Below are 24,473 nucleotides of genomic sequence, written 5' to 3' on the forward strand. Positions count from 1 at the left end.
GAGGGTTGCTGGGAAGGGGTGTCCTCAGGCTCTGAGAATGGCCCTGGGTTCCATGCTTCCCAAGTGGGTCGCGCCCGGATTTCCATGGATTGTCGTCTGGACTGATCACAGGGAGGTAGGGAGAGAGGCGTTTCTCAAACCTACAAAACCAGGTGGGCACTTGATACCAGGTTCTCGCTCAGAGAGCACAGCCTTCCTGAGCTGGAGTCCAATAAATATCGTCTTACTGTTCTTCAATACCTGTAGGTGGAAGCTTTAGACTCAGTTTACAAGTTTTGTTGCTGAAACTTGACCTCTGTATACTGATCCTGAGTTAAATTATGGAGACAGAATTTTGGGTGAAATAGAAAAAAACAGTTTTATTTCTTTGCCAGACAAAGGCACCTACAGCAGCCCTCCCCCCAAACTGGCCCACCCTGGAGGGGGTAGTGAGGAATCTTATAGTGTTCAAGTAGCAGAGCAGGATCAGCTGATGGACATTCTCCTTATTGGTTGAGGTAATTGGGAGTCAGTCAGTGTCATCAACCTTCTGGTTCCAACCTTCTGGTTCTGGGCACTTACATGCTAGTGGGAAGCATACAGTTAACTTACTCCAACTGGTAGGAGTTTGAGTATCTGCAAAACAGCTCAAAGGAGATGGCTCAGATATTTATACTCCTTGAGTCCTTGCCAGAAATAAGTTGCTACCAGTATCTGTTGCAGAAGCCTCCCCTCCTCTACTGTATAGTAATGTGGCACAGGGCTTATGAATCATCCTTGAAGTACTCAGAGGAGGCAGAAAGCTCTGCCTTCCCTTCATCTGGAGGACTCACCAGTCACTTGACTTTTGAGGTGCCTCATTCCCTCCCCATTGAAATGAGGTTTTGTTTTGTTTTATTTTGTTTTTGGCTATTCAGAACGTTGGGCCAGGGATCAAACCCTTGCCACAGCAGCAACCCAAGTCACTGCAGTGACAATGCCAGATCCTTAACCTGCTGTGTCACATGGGAGCTCCCTCATTGAATTGTTTTGGATGGAATATGACCCAGCTTTGGACAAAAGGACTCTAGCTGGCTTCTACAAGCAGCCTGTGGAGATTTCCCTTCTTTGTATATTTGATTGACTTGTAATGGTTGGGTTAATTTTTTTTTCCACCCTCAGAGTCACCCAACCCAGGAGTCTCCAGCTCACAGTACTGGTGTTTGTGATGATAAAATTCTCTTTTTTTTTTTTTTTTTTTTTTTGTCTTTACTTGAGCCGCTCCCACAGCATATGGAGGTTCCCAGGCTAGGGTTCTAATTGGAGTTGTAGCCACCGGTCTATGCCAGAGCCACAGCAATGCAGGATCCGGGCCACATCTGCAACCCACTCCACAGCTCGTGGCAATGCCAGATCCTTAATCCACTGAGCAAGGCCAGGGATGGAACCTGCAACCTCATGGTTCCTAGTCGGATTCGTTAACCACTGCACCACGACGGAAACTCCTGTGATGATAAAATTCTTAATTGACTAAGGGAAGTATACCAGTGGTGTTCTATTTATTATGTGCTGAATGTGGAGATCAGAATTAGACTGCCAAAATAAAAGAGTGAACCTCTAGCTGTATTTACTACTCAGGTGGGAGAAGCAAGAGGATAAAGAATAGTTGTCAATCCATATTTGGTTCAATTTGCCTTGCTGTTCAAAGCCTCCTGGGAAAGTCTGAAGAATGTCACCAATTTCCTTGTCCTGGATATTGAAGATGGTTTGTTTCCCAGAAGAGCTTGAGGACAGGCATTTGGCAATAGCATGTGTTGGGAATCTCGTCCACAGAGGATGTCCCTTATTCCTCATCATTGTTGGGGGATGGCTAACTAGGGCATGTCATTCCACAAGGGGAGGTGTCAGATGAAGTCCCCAGCAGACCACTAGGCCAAACCAAATGAATGGCAAGGCAGCAGGACCATGGAGTAGTTTAGATAAACTCTCAACACCCGAGAAATGAGAGTTGTGGCAAACCTCAGAGGTTCATGGAAAACCTTGTCACATGCAGGACGTAGAGGGTTGGGGGGTATACTGTCCTCCTAAATTAGAAATAAATCCTAGAAAAGACTCAAGCGGGAGTTCCCGTCATGGCGCAGTGGTTAATGAATCCAACTAGGAACCATGAGGTTGCAGGTTCGGTCCCTGCCCTTGCTCAGTGGGTTAAGGATCCAGCGTTGCCGTGAGCTGTGGTGTAGGTCACAGACACGGCTTGGATCCCGTGTTGCTGTGGCTCTGGCATAGGCTGGTGGCTCCAGCTCCAATTCGACCCCTAGCCTGGGAACCTCCATATGCCGCGGGAGCGGCCCAAGAAATAGCTAAAAAGACAAAAAAAAAAAGAATCAAGCGTTATCTTATAGAAAAATAATAGCGTTATTGTTCATAAAGTTTGAAAATCAGGGATATGCAGCTTTCAGCTGTAAATGAAAGTAGTTTTGGGGGTGAAATGAAGGAGGTGAGGGATTTTTAAAAGTAAAAGCTGCAGAAGCCACAGTTGAGAGATTTTGTTTGTTTGTTTGTTTTTGTTTTTTCTAGGGCCGCACCCATGGCATATGGAGGTTCCCAGGCTAGGGGTCCAATCGGAGCTGTTGCTGCCGACCTATGCCAGAGCCACAACAATGCCAGATCCGAGCCGCATCTGTGACCTACACCACAGTTCATGGCAACGCTGGATCCTTAACCCACTGAGCGAAGCCAGGGATCGAACCCACCCGCAAACTCATGGTTCCTAGTTGGATTCGTTAACCACTGAGCCATGACAGGAACTCTGCAGTTGAGAGATTTTTTAAGGAGACTGGATGGCCCTTGCAGCTAGACCATGAGTCTTTGTGGAACTGAGCAGAAAACTATAGAGCTCCCGGTGGACAGAACCTCCCATCCATCCCAGTGTCCCCTGACTCTTATTGTTCAAAAGCTTTAGCCTAGGCCTTCCTACAGTTCCAAAGAACCAATTTAATCAGATAATTAAAATGCAGAAACAATGGAAAGCATTCAAGCAAGACAAAATAATGATAGTTTAGCCATCAAACAAAGTTAAGGGCTTTTTTTTTTTTTTTTTTTTTTTTTTTTTTTTGGTCTTTTTAGAGCCACACCTGCAGCACATGGAAATTCCCGGCTAGGGTCAAATCAGAGCTGTAGCTACCAGCCTACCCCACAGCCACAGCACCACCAGATCTGAATGTTGTCTGCATCCTACACTGCAGCTTCCGGCAATGCCAGATCCTTAATCCACTGAGGGAGGTCAAGGATAGAGATCCTCCTGGACACTAGTCAGGTTCATAATCAACTGAGCCACAATGGGAACTCCCAGTCAAGGACCTTTAGTTCCTTCTCAAGGTCTGTAGATAATATTCTGAGCCATGTGCTTGAGTTGTTTTGCAGAGTCTAAAATCCCTTCCAGGAGTTCCCGTCGTGGCTCAGTGGTTCATGAATCTGACTAGGAACCATGAGGTTGCAGGTTTGATCCCTGGCCTTGCTCAGTGGGTTAAGGATCCGGCATTGCCATGAGCTATGGTGTAGGTCACAGACGCAGCTTGGATCTGGCATTGCTGTGGCTCTGGTGTAGGCCAGCGGCTACGGCTCCAATTAGACCCTTAGCCTGGGAACCTCCATATGCTGCGGGAGCGGCTCTAGAAAAGGCAAAAAGACCAAAAAAATTAAAAAATAAATAAAATCCCTTCCAGGTGAAGGAAGTTAACTGGATGCTGATCATCAGACCATTTGAGCCATAAAATTGATTTTTGAGATTCCCGAAATATCACCCTGTTAACTCACAATCAACCAATTAGAGAATTTTGCATAAGCTGGTCACACTCCCTGTGACTTTCTCCCTCACTCTGACATTAAAAACCCTTCCCTGGAACCCCATCAGAGACTGGATCTTTTGACCATGAGTTTCCTTTTCTGCTTGCTTAGCATTCTGCAATAAATCTTTTTCCTTTACCACAACCCAGTGTCAGGAGATTGGCTTTACTGTGCACGGGGTGAGCTGACACAAGTTTGGTTCAGTAATACTTGCAGCCTGAGTGCAAGGTTTTGATGATTAGCTGTTATTGGAGCTTCTTTTTGGAGGCCTTTCTAGATAGGACCCTTAGCAGATTCAGAAGTCCTTACAGTTTTTGTTCATAGATATTTTTAAAAAATATTGTAAGTGACTGAACCACAGGTCTGTCATGACTGCCTGACTCCATTTTATGTTGGGTCTCTGTTAAACACAATGGGTCCATTTTCTATGTTTTTTCTTAGGGAATTTATTTTTATTTTTCATTAGAGAAGGTTACTTTATTTTTTCAATGCCTTTATGACCAAAGTATCAGGGAGTACCTAGGAGGGGACATCTCTTACTGAGCAGGAAGTGAACACTATGTTATGGTTTGTTCTTGGGGTGTTTATACTATATGATATTAATATTACATGTGCAATATGTTTGTGATACTGCAAAACATGACTTGCAAGAAAGAAATTTTTAGTTTGGCCTCACCATAAATGAATGCAAAATAGACAAATACAGAATCTAAGAAAACATGTGACATTCCTGCATACACAGAGCAGCTGGCAATCCTATTCCAGATGTGTTATATGCATCTACAATTTTGCGTAAAATCTAGTATGTGCTAAACACTTCTTAGATCTGTAAATACACACCACAACACAGCTTCCACATACATTCTCACCTTTCTAGCAAGACTTTCAAAAGATCCTGCAACCCCTCCAATCAGTTAATTAGACACATTTTCAAGTATAAATAATCATATTGGAATTGTCTTGTGATGCAGCAGGTTAAGGATTCAGTTATAACTGCAGCAGCCTGGGTTGCTGCTGTGGTGAGGGTTTTATCCCTGGCCCAGGAACTTCCACATGCCAGGCCCAACCCATAAAAAAATGAAAAAAAAAATTTTTAAAAAGGAATCATATGGAGTTACTATTGTGGTTCAGCAATAAAGAACCAAGTAGTATCCATGAGGATGTGGGTTTGATTCCTGGCCCTGCTCAGTGGGTTAAGGGTCTGGTATTGCTGTCAGGTACAGTATAAGTCTCAGAGGTGGCTCAGATCTGGCATTGCTCTGGCGGTGGTGTAGGCTGACAGCTGCAGCTCTGATTTGACCCCTAGCCTGGGAACTTCCATATGCCATGGGTGCAGCCCTAAATAAATAAATAAATAAATAACATTTTGAGTGTGGCCACAGGCTCAGCTTCATTCTCTGGCTTTTCTACTATTATTGTTATTACTATTAGCCTCACCCCTTGGCAAGTGGAAGTTCCTGGGCCATGGAACTTAGCCACAGCAGCAACCCATGCAACTGCAGTGACAACGCCGGATCTTTAACCCACTGGGCCACAAGCAAACTCCCCAGATTCTTGAAATAATGGAAGATAGCTCAGATATGGAGAAATATATATTGTTTGAAGAAACATTTTGCTCACTAGGTTTAAACAGAATCACTGCCTATACAACTAGAAAAGCTGATCATTTGAGACCCAAAATCACAGTTTCAAACATTCAACCAATTGTGTATCTCCTGTCATTATTTCTCCATCATCCCCACCATGGCTCTCTCTGAAGTCTTTTCTTTCTTGTCCTGGAACAATATGCCGAATTTCATTAAACCTAATCCAGAACTTCAGTCAACGTGTATTTGAAAAGCGACGATATAGCAAATAGCTATGAGTGTCCCTTTGGACGAGCAGACTTGGGGAGAACTTGCTGTGTTTCGGAGTCTGAAATAAAAGGTCCCTAAATTTTCTGTGAGTATTCCCAGAGAGCTCTCCAGAAATCTGGGAGCGTTCCCTTTAAGAGCAAGGGACGCACCCGCCTCGTGTTTGGAGCCAGGGAACTCCACTTCCCAGAGCCTCTTTTGGAGCCTCTAAGCCTCTACCACACACAAAGGAAGTGAGTAGGGGCTGTGAAATTTACAGGTGTGGCAGAAGCGGAACTACATTACCCAGAGGTCGCTGCGTGCGAGGATGCCCCATTCGACCCAATGAAAACGTAGGGGAGGGACGCACACGTGCGTACGTATTGCGTGGGGAGGGACTTCCGGCGCTTCCTCTTGCAGTGTTTGAATAACTTCGAGTTGTTCGCGGATTAATGGGCAGAGCGTCTTTTGGGGGACACCGAGGTGACGGAGCGGAAAAGCCGGAGAAGAGGCGTGGTTCCCGCTGCCCAGAAGCGGATGCGAGGCCCTCTGAACCCGTAGTTGACGGCGGTGCCCTCGTTCCCGTCCCGCTCACCACCTCCCCAGTCCCCGCTCTTCCCACGGCAGGTGGCAAAGGCAGCGCCGATGAGCCCGGCTCAGGTGGGTCCCATGTCTCCCGGGCCCCCACCTGGCCCGCCTCCCGCCTCCGAGGACCAAATTCGGACCGAGGAGCGCCCGCTCATCTTCTCTGCGGGTCAGCCTCAGAGTCCAGAGCAGAGGGCAGCCTTGGGAGGGTCGCCCTTTAAGCCAGTGGGCTGGGGTGCGGGCGAGAGTTTGCTGGGGGCCGCCTGTGCACGGCTTGCAGGTGCTGCGGAGTCGGCAGCGTTGGGGAAACCCGGGGTGTCTCCCCTGAAAAGTTAGCCTGAGCTTCTGGAATCCATGGAAGGTTGTGAAGGCAGTGGGGATGAGATGACCATGTCCGAAGTGAGTTTATTTTTTTACTTGTTTCTTTTTTCAATGCAGTGGTTTTGTTTTTGTTTGTTTTGGTTTCATTTTCTTAGCATGCAGAATTTCCCCGGCCAGGAATCGAACCCACGCTACATCAGTGACAATGCTGGATCCATAACCTCTAGGCCACCAGGGAACTCCCCAAAGTTAGAAGTTTAAATTTTGGAAAACTGGATGCCAATGGAGGCAGGGAGACTGCGGAGGAGACGACCACGATAGAACCAAGGAGAATTATGGTAGGGGCTGGACGAGGGTGGTTTCGGGACAGGGGAAATACGAAGAGATTCTCCTTCAAAGAAGGAGCAGTTGGATTCCCTCATTTGTAGAATACGATTGTAAGCAAAGGCGGGAATGAAACACCATCCCAAAGTTTTTGCCCGAATATCTGAAAAAGCACGTAGATGGGCAGGTTGCTGCAATGAGTAGGTTCGGGGAGTAAGATGGTGAGTTGTTCTTGGACATGTTGGTCCCGAGATGTTTCGAGATCACCATATGGTTCACCAAATGGAGACACTATACGTGGAGGAGAAGGTAAGAGTCTGGAGGCAGAGGAAGGAGGCGGGATGGGAGACCTCAAAGGAGTGGCGGGTGTGGACGGGCCAGGGCGTGGCCTGGGGATGGGATTGAGGAGGCACTCTTAGGACTGTGACTTGAGATGGACCCTGTGGTGAGGGAGGGCAGGAGATGGGGGGCAGGTGTCCGCATCCCTGATGGGCCACAGACAAGAGCAGGCCTGGCGCAGGAGGATCGTGGCCTGTGTGAAGAAAAGGAGGGCTGGACGGGACAGGGCGCTTCCCTGCAGTGGCGCCTGCAGTGTGTGCTGGTGTGGGTCCTCCACTTGCAGGCTCTGCTGAGCCCAGGGCCACTTGAGATAGAACAAGGGGAAGGCGGGCCAGGCTGGCGCAGCCACTGCGTCCTAGACCAGGGCCCTGCCACCTCACCTCCACCCCCGAGGGCCAGAGAGGTGGTCCCCTGCTTCAGTCAAGGGCTCCCCTGCTCCCTTTTGAGGCTGACTTAGTAGGTAGGCCGGGTTGCTGAATGGACTAATAGCTGACTTACCTGCCCAGCTCTTCCTTACAGCTCATTAACTAAGAGTGTGTGAAAGGCTACTTCCTGTTGTGGCTCAGCAGGTTAAGAACCCAACATAGTATCCATGAGGAGATGGGTTCAATCCCTAGCCTCGCTCAGTCTGTGGCATAGATTGCAGATGGAGATGTGGCTCAGATCTGTTGTTACTGTGTCTGTGGCATAGGCCTGCAATTGCAGTTCCATTTCAATCTATAGCCCGGGCAACTTCGATATGCTGCAGGTGCGGCTGTATTTAAAAAAGGTATGAAACATTTATTAATTTATACATTAATTAGGAGTTCCTTGGTGGCTCAGTGGGTAAAGGATCTGGCACTGTCATCACTGTGGCACTGATTCCCTCCCTGGCGCAGGAATTTCTGCATGCTATGGGTAAGGCCAAAGGGGGAAAAAGATTTAAAAAGTAAATAGGATGTCCCATTGTGACTCATCGGGTTAAAAACCTGACTGATATCCATGGAAGGTGCGGGTTTGATCTCTGACTTTGTTCAGTGGGTTAGGATCCAGAGTTGCCAGAAGCTGCATCATAGGTTGCAAATGAAGCTCAAATCCTATGTTGCTGTGATGTAGCCTGCAATTGCAGCTTTGATTTTAGCCCCAGCCCATGAACGTCTGTATGCTGCAGGTGTGGCTCTAAAAAGAAAAAAAAGAAACTAATTAACTAATATTCCTCTAAATGCATATCTACAGGCGATTAGAAATGATCCTCTAGCCTTGGTTAAACGTATGCAAACATTTTTGATTGGCTCTGCATTGAATTACCTCTAGGTATTTACTTACAATGCAAAGTTTTGTATATAGCAGCCTCTGAAATCTTAAGAAGAAGTGAAAATGGGAGTTGCCGTTGTGGCTCAGTGGTTAACCAATTCGACTAGAAACCGTGACGTTGCGGGTTTGATCCCTGGCCTCGCTCGGTGGGTTGAGGATCCGGTGTGGCCGTGAGCTGTGGTGTAGGTCGCAGATGCGGCTCGGATCCTGCTTTGCTGTGGCTGTGGTGTAGGCCAGTTTCTGCAGCTCTGATTAGACCCCTAGCCTGGGAACCTCCATATGCCATGAGTGCCACCCTAGAAAAAGACAAAAAGACAAAAAAAGAAGAAGAAGTGAAAATGAAGACCCGGAGTTCCTGTCGTGGCTCAGTGGTGAATGAATCCGACTAGGAACTACAAGGTTGTGGATTCGATCCCTGGCCTTGCTCAGTGAGTTAAGGGTCTGGTGCTGCCGAGAGCTGTGGTGTAGGTTGCAGACGTGGTTGGGATCCCACGTTGCTGTGGCTCTGGCATAGGCCAGGGTCTACAGCTCTGATTAGACCCCTAGCCTGGGAACCTCCATATGCTGTGGGAAGCAGCCCTAGAAAAGGGAAAAAAAAAAAAAAGAAGACCCCAAACTTCAAAACTCTACCACTTCATTTGCTATGGACATATGTATACAACTGTGGACTCCGTGGACAGTCATAGGTGATACATGGTATGAATTCCTTCCATTAGATACTAACGTGAGCCCCATGAGGTTGGAAGCATTTTATCCCCGTAAGCCTTTACTTTCCCCTGAAGCTCAGGGAGTCCTTCTCCAGGGTCACCCAGCTGCTAAGAGGCAGTACTGTTTTCTGAGGAACTGAGCTGAGGCTGTCAGCTGCGGTCCAGGGCAAGGAAGGGTGGCCCAGCTCGGCTGTAGGGTCCTACATTGTTACCTGTGTCTCATGGCTTCCTTCTTCCCCCAGGGCCCCATGGCAGCGGCAGAAATGCTTACGGACCCCGAACAGGTGAGTGGAGGGTCACCCTGCTACTCAGGCCCCCAGGGAAGGGTAGTGTCCCACGACCTGTGTCCCTTCTCCTGCGTCTGTAGACCTCGTGCTTTCCCCAGGCCTGGGGTCCTGTATTTAGTCTCAGGTATTCTGGAACAGTTCCATTTCTGACACCTGATGGGGTGAGACGGGGCAGGGCCTCCTGACCACCGGACGCAGAAGGTTCACACAGCTGCAGGTGAGACCTGGCGGGCAAGTTCAGGGAACTGCAGGTCTCTGTTACATCTGGTGGAAATGGGAGCTGGGGGAGCAGGACACAGGTCTCAGATCTCAGAGAGGTCCTGGTCCCCCAAGCTCAGGTTGGTGGGTGGTGGGTGAGTTTGAAGCAGAGGAGGAAGGTGCCATGACCCAGGTTTGGACGGGCTTCCTCTGGCTGCAGGTTGGCAGAAGGCGGGGAGGGGGTGGGGGAGAGTGGGGGGAGGTGGAGGCAGGAATACCTGGGGGCAGTTTCCTGCAATAATCCAGGAGAGTGTTGGTGACACAACTTCTACAGTGGTAGCTGTGGAGGGAGAGCAGTGCTTGGCTTCTGGATGTGTTGTGAACTAGAGCTGCCTGTGTTGCTTGTGGTGGAGAGAGAGGGACTCAAGGACGTGGGCCAAAAGGAGGAATCAGGGCCAAGTCCAGGAATCTGGCTGTGCTTGGTTTTGTTTTTTTTTAATTTTAATTTTTTTCTTTTGTCTTTTTAGGGCTGCTTCCCTTGGCATATGGAGGTTCCCAGGCTATGGGTCTAATCAGAGCTACAGCTGCAGGCCTATGCCAGAGCCATAGCAATGTCAGATCCAAACTGAGTCTGTGACCTACACCACAGCTCATGGCAATGCCAGATCCTTAACCCACTGAGTAAGGCCGGCGATCAAACCCACAACCTCATGGTTCCTAGTTGGATTCGTTTCTGCTGCACCACGAAGGGAACTCTTTTTTTTTTTAATGATTTTTATTTTTTCCATGATAGCTGGTGTCCAGTGACCCGTCAGTTTTCTACTGTACAGCAAGGTGACCCAGTCGCACATACATGTATCCATTCTTTTTCTCACATTATCATATTCCATCCTACGTGACTAGATAGAGTTCTCAGTGCTGTACAGCAGGAGCTCATTGCTTATCCATTCCAAAGGCAATAGTTTGCATCTGCTAACCTCAGATTCCCAGTCTATCCCATTCCCTCCCACTCGGCAACCACAAGTCTGTTCTCCAAGTCCGTGATTTTCTTTTCTTTTCTTTTTTTTTTTTTTTTTATTTTTTTTATTTTTTTTATTTTTTGTCTTTTTGCCATTTCTTGGGCCGCTCCCACGGCATATGGAGATTCCCAGGCTAGGGGTTGAATTGGAGCTGTAGCCACTGGCCTATGCCAGAGCCACAGCAACACGGGATCCGAGCCGTGTCTGCAACCTACACCACAGCTCACGGCAACGCCGGATCGTTAACCCTCTGAACAAGGGCAGGGACCGAACCCACAACCTCATGGTTCCTAGTCGGATTCATTAGCCACTGCGCCACCATGGGAACTCCGTGATTTTCTTTTCTGTGGAGAGGTTCATTTGTGCCATATGTTAGATTCCACATATAAGTGGTATCATATGGTATTTGATAAGTCATATTTCTTTCTGACTTATTTCACTTAGCATGAGAGTCTCTAGTTCCATCCATGTTGTTGCAAATGGCAGGAATCCGGCCTTGTTAGGAAGGATGGATCCACTACACTCGGCCCGGGGTGGTGGGGTGTCAGGTGTAGAAGGAACTTTCAGATGGAACGAGCAGAGTCGGGTTTTTTCCATATCACAGTTGTTTTAGGGACTCCCAGGAGATGGGGGACACTTTTACACAGAGATCTGGAGTTGAGAGGATGGATTCAGGATGGAGGCAGACATAACATAGTGGCTGGTGTGTAGGCAAGGATGAAGTGGACCAGCTGTAGGCAGCATCCCCTCTAGTTGATGGTGGCGATGCCATGAGAGGATGAGAAGTGGGGATGAAGGGCCTGAGGACTAGTTTCTTGGGTTGGGTACAGGCTGGTAATGGGGGCATCACCAGCACAGATGAGGGAGCAGGCGGGATGTAGGAGGGAGAATGCCTCCTGAGGGCAGAGGGGACACTTGATGGCTCTTGAGGGAGGACATGGGATCAGTTAGAAGAGGTACTATACCTGGGGAGGTTAGTGTAGCTGAGACACTGTGAAGCACAGAGGAGGGAGAGGGCGAAGGGCACAGGGGGTCTCATCTAGAAAAGGTGACTAGCTGAGTGTGGGGGGGCACCCAAGAAACAGGACAGGTAAGGAGACCTTCCAGGCAGGGCTTGGGGCCGGCAGCATTCAGGGGGAGGACTGGGCTAAATTGAAGGCTAGGAGCACTTGCCATTCCCTGCCTAGGTTCCGTGTGCAGAGTGCTCTGGAGGGTCAGAGGAAGGTACAGCCCAACGCGTGCCAGGCGGGTCAGGAGGCGGGTAGATGGTTGGCGCCAGGCCCTGGCCCTGGGCTTAGGAGGAAGGACAACTCTGAGTTTGGTTGTCTGAGGGTCAGCCTGGGGTCCCAGGACACGGGACAGTAGGGGAGGGCTGGGGCCCTGCATTCAGGGCCCCAGCCTAGGTGGTGCTGTCGCTCGACCCCTCCCCCGAAGCTCGTGCCCTGTGGTGGACGCAGTGATCGGTGGTACCGAGGAGCACAGGCCCCAGTGCACAGGACCTGGGGGACCTGGGCCATCTAGGGGGGCCTGGGAGGGGTACGTGTGGGGACAGGGTGGGGTCCTGAGGAGGGCAGGGCAACAGTGAGCGTACCCACAGGATCTTCGCTTGTGGAGCTGAATGGAGACACAGCGAGACCCACATGGAAGGAGGGTGTCATCACGTGTATGTCCCCGGAGCAGAAGGCCCACCGTGTACCACAGGCCCTGTGGGAAGTGCCAGATGTGGTCTGCAGGCCTGAGCACAGGAATAGGGAGGGAGTGGTCAGACCCTTTCAGACTTTGGAGGGAAGTGCAGGGAGGGTTGGAAGGAAAGCTGAGGGGTGGCTATTGGTCGGATTCTTGTGTGCCTGGGACTGGGGGCTGTCCTGGTGGCTGGTTCCTGCCCTGGGCTGATGAGCAGGGGAAGTACTGGCTTGGGGGTGAGAGTGATCACGGAGCAGGTTCAGGGTGTGGGCTCTGGGCCTGGCCGTTCGCTTAGCCCTGTAACTCACGGCTGGCAGGTGGATGAATGCAGAATCCACAGAAGGACAGTTAAAAGCAGAAGCTGTTCATGAACCACACTCTTCCCGTTCTGGCAGGGCCGTGTGGTCTTTGAGGACGTGGCCATATCTTTCTCCCAGGAGGAGTGGGGGCTCCTGGATGAGGCTCAGAGACGCTTGTACCATGCCGTGATGACGGAGATCTTGGCACTTTTGACCTCACCAGGTAAGGTGTGCACTCTCGGCCTGTGTCCTGGGCTGGGCTCTGTCCTCCTCACGCTGAGGCCATGGGTCCCCCTGCCTTCCAGTCTCCTGGCCCCTGTGGTGTTGGTGCCGGGGCTGGATCATGTGTACAGGGTCATCCTTCTCCCCAAGCAGCCCCGTCTCTCCTACTCTGAATGCTCGTGAGACGGGACTGAGGGGTCAGAAATCTGGATCTGGTCTCAGACGCCCTCAGCCTGGCCTGTCCCCGGGTGAGTCACTCGGTCTAGATGCTTGGAACTTGGTGCCGAGGGCGTCCCCTTCTCTTGCTGACATTCCTTTCAGGCACCAACCTAACTGCTCATTTGGGGACCACAGGTTGTTCCCCAGTCTCCCCTGTGAAGGTCTTATGATTTCAGGATGGTGGGTGTCCTGTGTTTGATCTTGTCTGCATGTGGGCTGGCCTCTCCCTTTCCTGTCTCTCACCCAGGACTGGCCTCTCTCAGGTGCCACGTCAGTGCTCACCTGGGGCAACGGGGCAGCCCCTGGGTACCTGCTAGTGTGGGTTTTACAACATCAGTGGCCAGAGATGTTCAAAAGTGCACGACTTTGTTGCAGGGTGGCTGGGAAAGGGTGTGGACAGGGCTGGGTCCTGTGTTCCCTGTTGGTTGATGGTGAACCACCTCATTTCTGCCTTTTCTTCCCCATTTTTGTTTCTTCTGCCACACTGCACGCACACCAGTGTGGCCCTGACTTGTCACATGTTCTGTCTCATTGCTCCCTCTGCAGCGATGCTCGTTTGACTGTGTGTAAGGTGTTGTGACGTCTGCACGTATTCTCATTGCATTTCGTAGTCAGGTGTTTCTAGGTCTAGACACAGCCTCCTCCAAAGAGCTCACTAGTCCCCAGTAGCCACAGGTGTGTTGAGAGCCATCTGCAGAGCACTGACGTGCAGTCCTGTCGCTCCCCCCCGGCTACGGTCTGAATGTTTATGTCGCCCCAGAGTTTATCTTTTGCAAACCTCCTGCCCAGGGCGACAGTGTTAGGAGGTGGGGTTCGGGTTTATCAGGGGCCTGGTCATGGAGGCAGAGTCTTCATGAGTGGGGGTCCGTGCCCATATGATAGGACCACACACAGCTTCCCAGCTCCTCCTCTGTGCGAGGACACAGGGAGACGTCTGCCACCCAGAGGAGTGCAGACTGGCCTCGGGTTCCAGCCTCTGCAAGTGGGAGAGAGATTTCTGTTCTTCAGAGGCCAGCCTGTCTGTAGTACTTTGTATAGCTGCCCAAACAGACCGAGAGTGTACCTCTTTCTCCTCTCCTGACCTGTGTCAGGGCTCTCTCATCATGGGAGCTGCCCAGGTCCATCTCAGCACAGCAGGCCCTCCTGTCGTGGGCTCTGGTCCTGGGTGTGTCACTTCTGATCCGCTGCCCTTCCCACCAGAATCACCATGCACTTCACCAGCATTTCTCTGCCACAGGTTGTTGGCATGGAGCCCAGGATGAGGAGGCACGATCTGAGCAAGCTCTTTCTGTGGCAGTGTCACCAGCCAGGACTCCAGAGCCAGATCCATCCACGAGGACGGCCCGGCCATGTGAGATGTGTGACCCACTCTGCAAATGCCTTGTGCGCCTGCCCAAGCAGGATGGAATGTACCCTGATCGAGGGCCACACGTTGGTGTGACAAACCTTTTCCAGCAGGAAAAGCATCAGGTTAGAGATAAACTTTCCAGAAGGGATGAGGGGCAGCCTTCCTGTCTGACAAAGAGCAGCATTCACATAGCAGATGGGACCTCGACATGCACAGGAGATGGGAAGGACCTCCCAGGCATCACAGGCCTCCTGCAGCAGCCGGGCCCTCACAGTGTGGGGAAGCCACACAGGGACACTGCGTGTGGGGACGCCTTTGGTGGTGGACAGCGTGACTACAGGTGCACTCAGTGTGGGAAAGCCTTCAGCCGAGAAAAGATACTTGTTGAGCACCAGAAAATCCACACTGGTGTAAGGCCTTATGAGTGCAGCAGCTGTGGGCTGGCCTTTGTTCGAAAGTTTCACCTTGTTCAGCACCAGAGAATCCACACTGGAGAAATGCCTTTTCAGTGCAGTGAATGCGGGAAATGCTTTAGGTACAACTCCACACTCATTAGTCATCAGAGAGTTCACCGTGGTGGAGTAAGGTCTTATGAGTGCAGCAAATGTGGGGAATTCTTCAAATACAATGCCAATTTTATGAAACATCAGCGAATTCACAATGGAGAAAGGCCTTATGAGTGCAGAGAATGTGGAAAGTTTTTCAGGTACAACTATCGATTGGTAAGACATGGCCGAGTTCATACTGGAGAAAGGCCCTACGAGTGCAGTGAATGTGGGAAATTTTTCAGGTACAGTTCCACATTCATTAGACATCAGAGAGTTCACACTGCAGAAAGGCCATATAAGTGTAACGAATGTGGGAAAACATTTAGGTACAACTCCACACTCATTAAGCACCAGAGAGTTCACACTGGAGAAAGGCCTTATGAGTGCAGTGAATGTGGGAAATTCTTTCGGTACACCTCTACCCTCATTAGACATCAAAGAATTCATACTGTAGAGAGGCCCTATGAGTGCAGCTTGTGTGGGGAATTCTTCAGGTGCAAGTCCAAGCTTATTAAACATTGGCAGATTCACACTGGAGAAAGGCCTTATGAGTGCAGTGAATGTGGCAAAGCCTTTAGGTACCACTGCAGACTCATTAGACATAAGAGAGTTCACAGTGGAGAAAGGCCTTATGAGTGCAGTGAATGTGGGAAGTTCTTTCGGTACAGCTCCAACCTCATTAAGCACTGGAGAAATCACACTGGAGAGAGGCCGTATGAGTGCAGCGAATGTGGGAAAGCCTTTAGCCACAGGCACATACTTGTGGAGCATCAGAAAATCCATACTGGAGAAAGGCCTTATGAGTGCAGCAAATGTCAGAAAGCCTTCATTAGAAAGTCTCACCTCGTTCATCACCAGAAGATCCACAGTGAAGAAGATGCGAGTGCTGTGATTATGGGGAACTCTTTGGATGCTACTTCAGCCTCATTAAGCAGAGAATTCACAGCAGTAAAGGCCTTATGAAAGGATCTGTTGTACAGCATAGGGAACTATATGCAATATCTTGTAATAATCTATAATGGAAAAGAATCTGAAAAATAATTATATGTGTGTGTGTGTATATATATATATGTAACTGAATCAATTTGCTATACATCTGTAACTCTGTAAATCAACTGTACTTGAATTACAAAAAATAAAAGGCCTTATGAATACAGAGGTCCCGGTACATCAGGTGCTACTCCAAACTCCTTAAACCAGAGAAGCACCTGATGAGCTGATGTCGAAGTGGGCCTTAGGAGTCAGAAAATATGGGAACTTGTTTGGTACAGCTCCACTCATTGGACCAAGAGCTCACACTGGAGGAAGGCCTTCTGAGAACAGTGAATATAAGTCTTTAGGTGAAACTCCAACTCCATCAGAGATTTCGCAGTGGAGATAGGCCTCACTGCAGCGATCATGGGCATATGTTTAGCCGTAACTCCCAGTTCATTCAAGCGCCAAAAAGTTCACACTTGAAGGAGTATCAAAGATAGGGAAGGACTTCAGAAAAATATCTGCTCTAATCTTTCCCTAAGAACTACTTTAATATAGTATGTATATATTTTATTGTAGTAAGATATACATAACAAAATTTACCCTTTACCATTATAATTGCATGATTTAGTGTCTTTAAAAACTCATAGGGGTATGGGGAAGAGTTCCCATCGTGGCTCGGTTGTTAACGAATCTGACTAGGAACCATGAGGTTGTGGGTTTGATCCCTGGCCTTGCTCAGTGGGTTGAGGATCCGGCATTGCCATGAGCTCTGGTGTAGGTTGCAGATCTGGCTCAGATCCTGTGTCGCTGTGGCTCTGGCGTAGGCCAGAGGCTACAGCTCCAATTGGACCCCTAGCCTGGGAACCTCTGTATGCCACAGGTGTGGCCCTGGAAAAGACAAAAAACAAAAACAAAACTCATTGAAGGAGTTCCCTTCATGGCTTGGTGGTTAACAAACCTGACTAGGATCCATGAGGATGCAGGTTCGATCCCTGGCCTCGGTCTTTGGGTTAAGGGTCCGGTGTTGCCGTGAGCTGTGGTGTAGGTCACAGACATGGCTTGGATCCCGTGTGGCTGTGGTCTAGGCCAGTGGCTATAGCTCCGATTCAACCCCCAGCCTGGGAACTTATATATGCCTCAGTTGTGACCCTAAAACAAAAAAGAAAGAAAAACAAAACACCAAACTCATTGTGTTCTCTTGTGTTGCAGCAAGTTAAGAATCCAGTATTGTCACTGCAGTGGCTTTGGTCTCTGCTGTGGTGTCCCTTGCCCGGGAACTTCCATATGTCCCAGTGTGGCCAAAAAATAAGAATTCGCATATTGTGCAACTAATTTTCAGAATTCTTTTCATCAATAACTTTTTGGAGTTCCTGTCGTGGCACAGCGGAAGTGCATCCAACTAGGAACCATGAGGTAGCGGATTTGATCCCTGGCCTCGCTTAGTGGATTAAGGATCTGGCATTGCCGTGAGCTGTGGTATAGGTCCCAGACTCAGCTTGAATCCTACATTGCTCTGGCTGTGGCGTAGGCTGGCAACTGTAGCTCTGATTTGACCCCTAGCCTGGGAACTTCCACATGCCACGGGTGTGGTCCTAAAAAGCAAAGCAAAACAAAACAAAAAGAAACAACTAACTTTTCCTACTCCCTACCTATTCAACTTGGCAACCTCTTTCTCATACTTAGTCTATGAATTTGACTACTCTGGATACTTTCTATACGTATAATCAATCGTTTTTCATTTCTTTGCCACTCGTTTATTTAGCTTAGTGTAATTTTCCCATAATAAGTTTTTCTCGTCATTTTCTCATCTTTTGAGAAGGAATCAGAATTGACCTGCCTAAGACATGGAGATGGGTGCTGATGATCATAAGTTTGACTGATAGGGTATATAGAGAAACAGGAGATCCAGATTTTATATAGAATACTTAATAACAGCTTTACCGACATACACTAAACTTCATTTATTAAAAGTGCAAAATGTTGGAATCTAAAATGTGACAAATGAATTCATCTACGAAACAGACTCACAGACATAGAGAACAGACTTGGGGTTGCCAGAGGCAATGGGGGTGAAGGAAAGAAGTATTGAGAGTTTGTGATTAGCAGATGAAAACTATTAAACATCGGATGGATAAAAAATGTCCTACTATATAGCACAGGGAAATATAGTCAATATCCTGTGATAAAGTGTAATGGAAGAGAATATATTCACTTTGCTATAGAATAGAAATTAACACAATATTGTGAATCAACTGCAATAAAAAATTTTAAAGTTTTTTCTGTTTTGTCTTTTTAGGGCCACACCCAAGGCACATGGAAGTTTCCAGGCCAGGGGTCGAATCAGAGCTGCAGCAACTGTGACCTACACCACAGCTTAAGGCGTCTCGGGGTATTGAACCCACTGAGTGAAGCCAGGGATGGAACCGACATCCTCATGGATACTAACTGGGTTCTCACCCTGCTGAGTCACAACGGGAACTCCAAATGTTTTAAAAGTTTAAAATGTATTTTCACATATCTGCACAAGGGAACCATCACCAAAGGCATGATAAAGTGCATGCCCATTACTTAGAGAATTTCCATTGGGCTCTTTGTTCTTTGTTATCCTCTCTCTCCTAACCCTACCCAACTTGCCATCTCAGGTACATGTTACAGTTTGCATTTTCTAGTTTTTTATATATGCAATTACTCCTATATGGCTGTTTGCATTTTCTAGTCTTTTTCTAGTCTTTTATATATGCAAATACTCCTATATGGCTGTTTTCACTAAGTGCATAAATGTATTTTTTGTTTTATTCGTATGTACAAAGGAATAACATCAAATAAGAATAAGCAAGTCTCTTATATGTGAGCGTTGCATTGTTCCTAAGCAAATATGCTTTTCATGTTCTGACAGTCACTGAGAAAAAGTTGTTTAAAGTATGAAGTGAAGTTGAAACTAAGTAATTTATTTGTCTGCCAAGACCAGCTCAGTGGGTTAGGGGTGAAGAACAGGTGCTGTGAAACTTAAGGAAAAAGTTAACATAAAACAAGACACAACAGAGACATTTATCTTAATTAAAGGTGGGAACTGGGGGACTCAATGTCTCTGGGACCAAGAGCCCCGCCTCAAGAAACCACACTGCTTTTATTGTGCTCTTTAGGATGACGTCAAGGGAGGAGGGGGCTATAGGTGCGGGATATAGGTTTTTTGTTTTTATTATTTTAAAAGTCACATAGTTGACAGATGGTTAAGCTTTTACTCTGACCTTTAGGTATTTAACAATCATTAGCATTTGAGGAAGCTTGGCCTTAGCTATCTAAGCATAGCATCTAGAGAATCCTCACTGTGCTTCCGCAAATGGCCTGCCTAGCTTTGCACCTTGGTTCTCTTTGCTAATGCACATTCTGCTAACGACCCCTCATAAACCACTAGGGGCCGTGAGGTTGTGAGGTTCCTCTTTCTCTTATTCTTTTTTTTTTTTTTTTTTTTTTTTTGACTTTTTGCTATTTCTTTGGGCCGCTCCCGCGGCATATGGAGGTTCCCAGGCTAGGGGTCGAATCGCAGCTATAGCCGCTGGCCTACACCAGAGCCACAGCAGCGCAGGATCCAAGCCGAGTCTGCGACCTACACCACAGCTCACGGCAACACCGGATCCTTAACCCACTGAGCAAGGGCAGGGATTGAACCTGCAACCTCATGGTTCCAAGTCAGATTCGTTAACCACTGCGCCACCACAGGAACTCCCTCTTTCTCTTATTCTTAAGAGGGAATATCATGCTGTGCGAATGGCATGCCAATCGGCACAGGTCTGGCGTGCCTAGACCAATGCATTAGGTCCTCATTCAGCTGACCCTGTGAATAACTTACGCCTTTAAGTCTTTGTTCTTAAGCTTAAGTCTTTTACCAGCACTGCAACTGTTTTTCAAGCAGGAAGATGGGGTAAAGCAGGACAAGATGGAGTGTTCAGCAAAGAAGCTCAGAAAATATTGCAGAAGATGGCTGGCAACATTTGTCCTCTTTTTTTTTGGCCACATGGGCCAAGGATTGAACCCACGCCACAGCAATGACCTGAGCTGCAGTTGTGACAGTGCCAGATCTTTAACTCGCTGTGCCAAAAGGGCATTCCCTGAAACTAGTAAGTTAAAAGGAAATTCAGTTTCATATGAATGTATTATCAATAAAAGAATTTTGAATCAATTGCCTTGTACACAAGAGTCCACTGATGTGTCTTTCTAAATTTTTCCCTTCTTTTTAGGACTGTACCTGTGGCATGTTGAAGTTTCTGGGCCAGGAATTGAACCGACACAACAGGTGCGGCAACACTGGGTCCATTTTTTTTTTTTTTTTTTTTTTAGAGACCCACCCAAGGCATATGGCGGTTCCCAGGCTAGGTGTCAAATTGGAGCTGCAGCTGCAAGCTTACATGACAGCTCACAGCAACCCCGGGTCCTTAATCCATTGAGCAAGGCCCGGGATAAACCTGCATCCTCATGGTTACTAGTCGTGTTCGCTACCGCTGAGCCACAATGGGAATTCCAATACCAGATCCTTCACCAGCAGCACCACAAGGGAACTTCCTAAATTTTCCTCTTCTTATTTGACTTCCTTTTACTGGTAGTGTCTTTATTTTTTATTTGTCTTTTGCCTTTCTATGGCCACAGTCACAGCATATGAAGGTTCCCAGGCTAGGGGTCTAATCAGAGCTGTAGCTGCTGGCCTATACCACAGCCACAGCAACGTGGGATCCGAGCCATGGCTGTGACCTACACCACAGCTCACGGCAACGCCAGATCCTTAACCCACTGCGCAAGGCCAGGGATCGAATCCACAACCTCATGGTTCCTAGTCGGATTTGTTTCCACTGCGCCACAATGGGAACTCCTTTTTTTTTTTTCAGTAGGGTCTTTAAGCTTTGTTTTTGTGTCATAAAATTTCTTAGTGAATTTTTAAAATCACTAAGAAATTTTAATTTTAATTTTAAAATTAAAAAATTTTTAGTAAAATACACAACACAAAAAGTTATCATCTTACCATTTTAAGTGTTCAGGTCTATGATGTATTGGGATCTCCAGAGAAACAGATCTGTGTGTGTGTGTGTGTGTGTGTGTGTGTAGAGAGAAAGGAGAGAGGTGTATTTTTTTTTTCTTTTTTAGGGCCTCACCCATGGCATATTGAAATTCCCTGGCTAGGGGTCAAATCAGCTGCAGCTGCAGGCCTATGCCACAGCCACAGCAATGCCAGATCCGAGTAGGACCTACATGTGGGACCTACACTACAGCTCACAGTAATGCTGGATCCTTAATCCACTGAGTGAGACCAGGGATCGAACCCCGAATCCTCATGGATACTAGTTGAGTTCTTAACCCTGAGCCACAGTGGGAACTCTAAGAGGTGTATTTTTAAAGGTCTTAGCTGGTGATTGTGATGGCCTGGAAAGTCCAAAATCTGCAGGGTAGGCTGGCAGGCTCTGGACCCAGGGAAGTGCTACAGTTCAAGGCCAGAGGCAGTTTGCTGGTATAATTCCTTCTTTGAAGTTCTCATTTAATCCTCAAACCAAGTGCCTCTTAAGAAAGTGAAAAATTACGAAGGTCAACAGGCATTATAGAATGGGAAATCAAAAGAGAATAGTTTTCAAGCGACAACTAGGAAACAAATGCAGATGCCACTGTCTGGTTGTATTTTTAAAATCTCAATGTGCTCAAAATATTAACTGAAAAATTTAAGATAGTTATATCTAAATTTAAGGCTTTCGGAGTTCCCATCATGGCTCAGTGGTTAACGAATCCGACTAGGAACCAGGAGGTTGCAGGTTCAATTCCTGGCCTTTCTCAGAGGGTTAAGGATCTGGCGTTGCCATAAGCTGTGGTATAGGTCGCAGACACGTCTCGGATCTGGCATTGCTGTGGCTCTAGCGTAGGCCAGCGACTACAGCTCCAATTAGACCTCAAGCCTGGGAACCTCCATATGCCACAGGAGCAGCCCTAGAAAAGGCAAAAAGACATAAATACATACATACATACATAAACTTAAGGTTTTCTGTTCCATAAGGCTCATGACAGTCAAAATTTAGAGATTTGAGTGGTTGAGAGAAAATGCTTTAAATGTGTAAGTGTGCCTATTTGCAGATAATTTTATTTTATTTATTTATTTATTTATTTATTTATTTATTGTCTTTTTAACTTTCCTAGGGCCGCTTCCCGCGGCATATGGCCAGAGCCACAGCAACGCAGGATCCGAGCCGCGTCTGCAACCTACACCACAGCTCACCGCAACGCCGGATCCTTAACCCACTGAGCAAGGCCAGAGACCGAACCCAAAACCTCATGGTTCCTGGTTGGATTTGTTAACCACTGCGCCATGACGAGAACTCCTGCAGATAATTTTAGACATACAAGTTTTAGATTCTTAATAGGAAAGAAGAACTCAAAGTCCTTAGAAATGAACAAAACAGGAACAGCTAGAGGGAATTCCATTTTCTGTCCTGGCGTGTAAGAAGATACACTTGACCACTCCATCCTAACAGCAAGTAAAAAGCTGAAAGTACTGGACAAACAACTACTCTTGTTAGGTTCCTAAGAAAAGGCGTGAGTTCCAGTTTATATTTGCCGTGTCCACTGTCAATGTGTATAGTCAACCTCACTCACCTGAAAAAGGAAAAGGGTATCTATAATAGTGAGATGTCTTATTTTCTTAACCGGTCACATGTTGAACATTAGTTTAATTTTCACCCATTTTTCCAATTTGTCTCTGCCAGGCCTTCAGGTAGGCTGAGGTTTCTTCATTTTTGTTTGTTTTTCAACTTGGTGGATATACCAAAAATTCAAATCGAGAACAGTCTGACTCCAAGGGGTTCTGCCTTCATCATGTTGCTGCAGGTTTATTTTTGGACATGCATTTACCGTGACCTTCTCCAGGGTATCCCCTCGATCTGGGACATCTTGCTCTAGGGACCCACTGAGAGCAGCAACTCTTGGTAATAAAGAGTACTCATCATCACCCAGGCAGTAAAGCACTTCCCCTTTTGCCTACGTGAAGGAGCCCAAAATGACCAAGTGGCTGTGTCATGTTCCACTTCATGTTCGGAATATTATTCTTCTGGTGGACGTTTTCTCCCTTAAAGAACAAGGCCTCTGGGAGTTCCCAGTGTGGCTCAGTAGAAATGAATCTGACTAGCATCCATGAGAATTCAGGTTCAGTCCCTCAGTGTTAAGGACCCGGTGTTGCCATGAGCTGTGGTATAGGTCACAGATGCATCTTGGATCTGGCATGGCTGTGGCTGTGGTGTAGGCTGGCAGCTACAGCTCTGATTCAGCCCCTAGCCTGGGAACCTCTATATGCCGCAAGTGCGGCCCAAAAAGACAAAAGATAAAATAAGACAACAATATCTGGTCGTGTAAAATTTGAAATTTTTTTCTAACTCCATATGCACATATACATGGAAGTAAAGGAGAAATATTGCATGGGACATGCTTATTATAAAAACTATTTGTTGTGTTTCTGAAGGAAATTATAACTCAGTTTCATACCTCTTTAGTGATACTTCCCTGGGAATTTGCCTCTCCTTAACATTTCCTTGTTTTGTAGTATTTGTTCATAAATATCCTTGTAGTTACCCTCAATATTCCATTTAGTTTGTTTCATAGCTTCCAGTGTAGTCCTACCCAACTTATTTCATTCCTTTGTCCATTGAACACTCCTTATTGAGACACGGGCATAAAAGAAGCACTGCGAAAAACAGCAAAAAAAAATAAACAAAAGAGAAGCACTGTGAGATGAAGGGCAGATGATGATGTACAGTGTTGCAGACCATGACGACTTCTCCTTTGATTTTCAGAAATCTTTTGTCAGGAGTTCCCATTGTGGTGCAGTGGAAATGAATCCGACTAGCATCCATGAAGATGCAGGTTTGATCCCTGGCCTCACTCAGTGGGTTAAGGATCCGGTGTTGGCGTGAGCTGCGGTGTAGGTTGCAGATGTGACTTGGATCCCGAGTTGCTATGGCTCTGGCATGGGCCAACACCTGTAGCTCTGATTTGACCCCTAGCCAGGGACTTCCATATGCCGTGGTTTCAGCCCTAAAAAGCAAAAAATATATACACATACATATATATGTATATATTTATCCACATCCCTGTTAATAACAATCTTATTTTATCATCTTCTTTACTAGTAGTGGAAAACTTACATCTCTCATGCTTAACTGTTCTTACATGCTGGTTGATAGTTAGCTGCCCATCATTTCCAACATTGAACAATTGCATTGTGGCAGGTTTTTGTAAAGCATTGCAAAATCTGACTACAAGATAATTAAGGCATCCTCACAAATTAGTTCTGGAATTGGGATAGAAATCATTAAATACAGGAAATTCCCTGTATATGCAGAATTGGCCATACAATTGCAGATATGTGTCATGAACATACCACTGTGCCTGAAACCAAGTAGGGGCTTACTGAACATGTGTTAGAACAGTAAATACACATGGC

The 24,473-nt window shown here is 47.2% G+C and overlaps 1 protein-coding gene across 8 annotated transcripts; it reads left to right on the top strand.

The window, feature by feature from the left end:
* The first annotated feature begins 11 nt into the window (after positions 1 to 11).
* LOC110261312 (uncharacterized) lies at positions 12 to 16,182 on the top strand. Of its 8 annotated transcripts, none has more exons than XM_021097296.2 (5): positions 6,029 to 6,296; positions 6,698 to 7,175; positions 9,448 to 9,489; positions 12,788 to 12,914; positions 14,370 to 16,182. In XM_021097296.2, the coding sequence occupies exons 2-5, from the start codon at positions 7,119 to 7,121 to the stop codon at positions 15,989 to 15,991; spliced, it is 1,848 nt and encodes a 615-aa protein (XP_020952955.1). In that variant the 5' UTR covers positions 6,029 to 6,296; positions 6,698 to 7,118; the 3' UTR covers positions 15,992 to 16,182. The 8 variants fall into 8 exon arrangements, with proteins under 8 accessions (XP_020952961.1, XP_020952964.1, XP_020952955.1 ...); XM_021097298.2 differs by having other exon boundaries at positions 6,698 to 6,880; XM_084962376.1 differs by lacking the exon at positions 6,698 to 7,175 and adding an exon at positions 12,307 to 12,372.
* Positions 16,183 to 24,473: the final 8,291 nt, after the last annotated feature.

Source organism: Sus scrofa, chromosome 6, assembly GCF_054392235.1.
Source record: "Sus scrofa isolate SSC_HxYL_T2T_F1_AM1 chromosome 6, Sscrofa_HxYL_maternal_Yorkshire_Landrace_v2.0, whole genome shotgun sequence".
NCBI lineage: Eukaryota > Metazoa > Chordata > Mammalia > Artiodactyla > Suidae > Sus > Sus scrofa.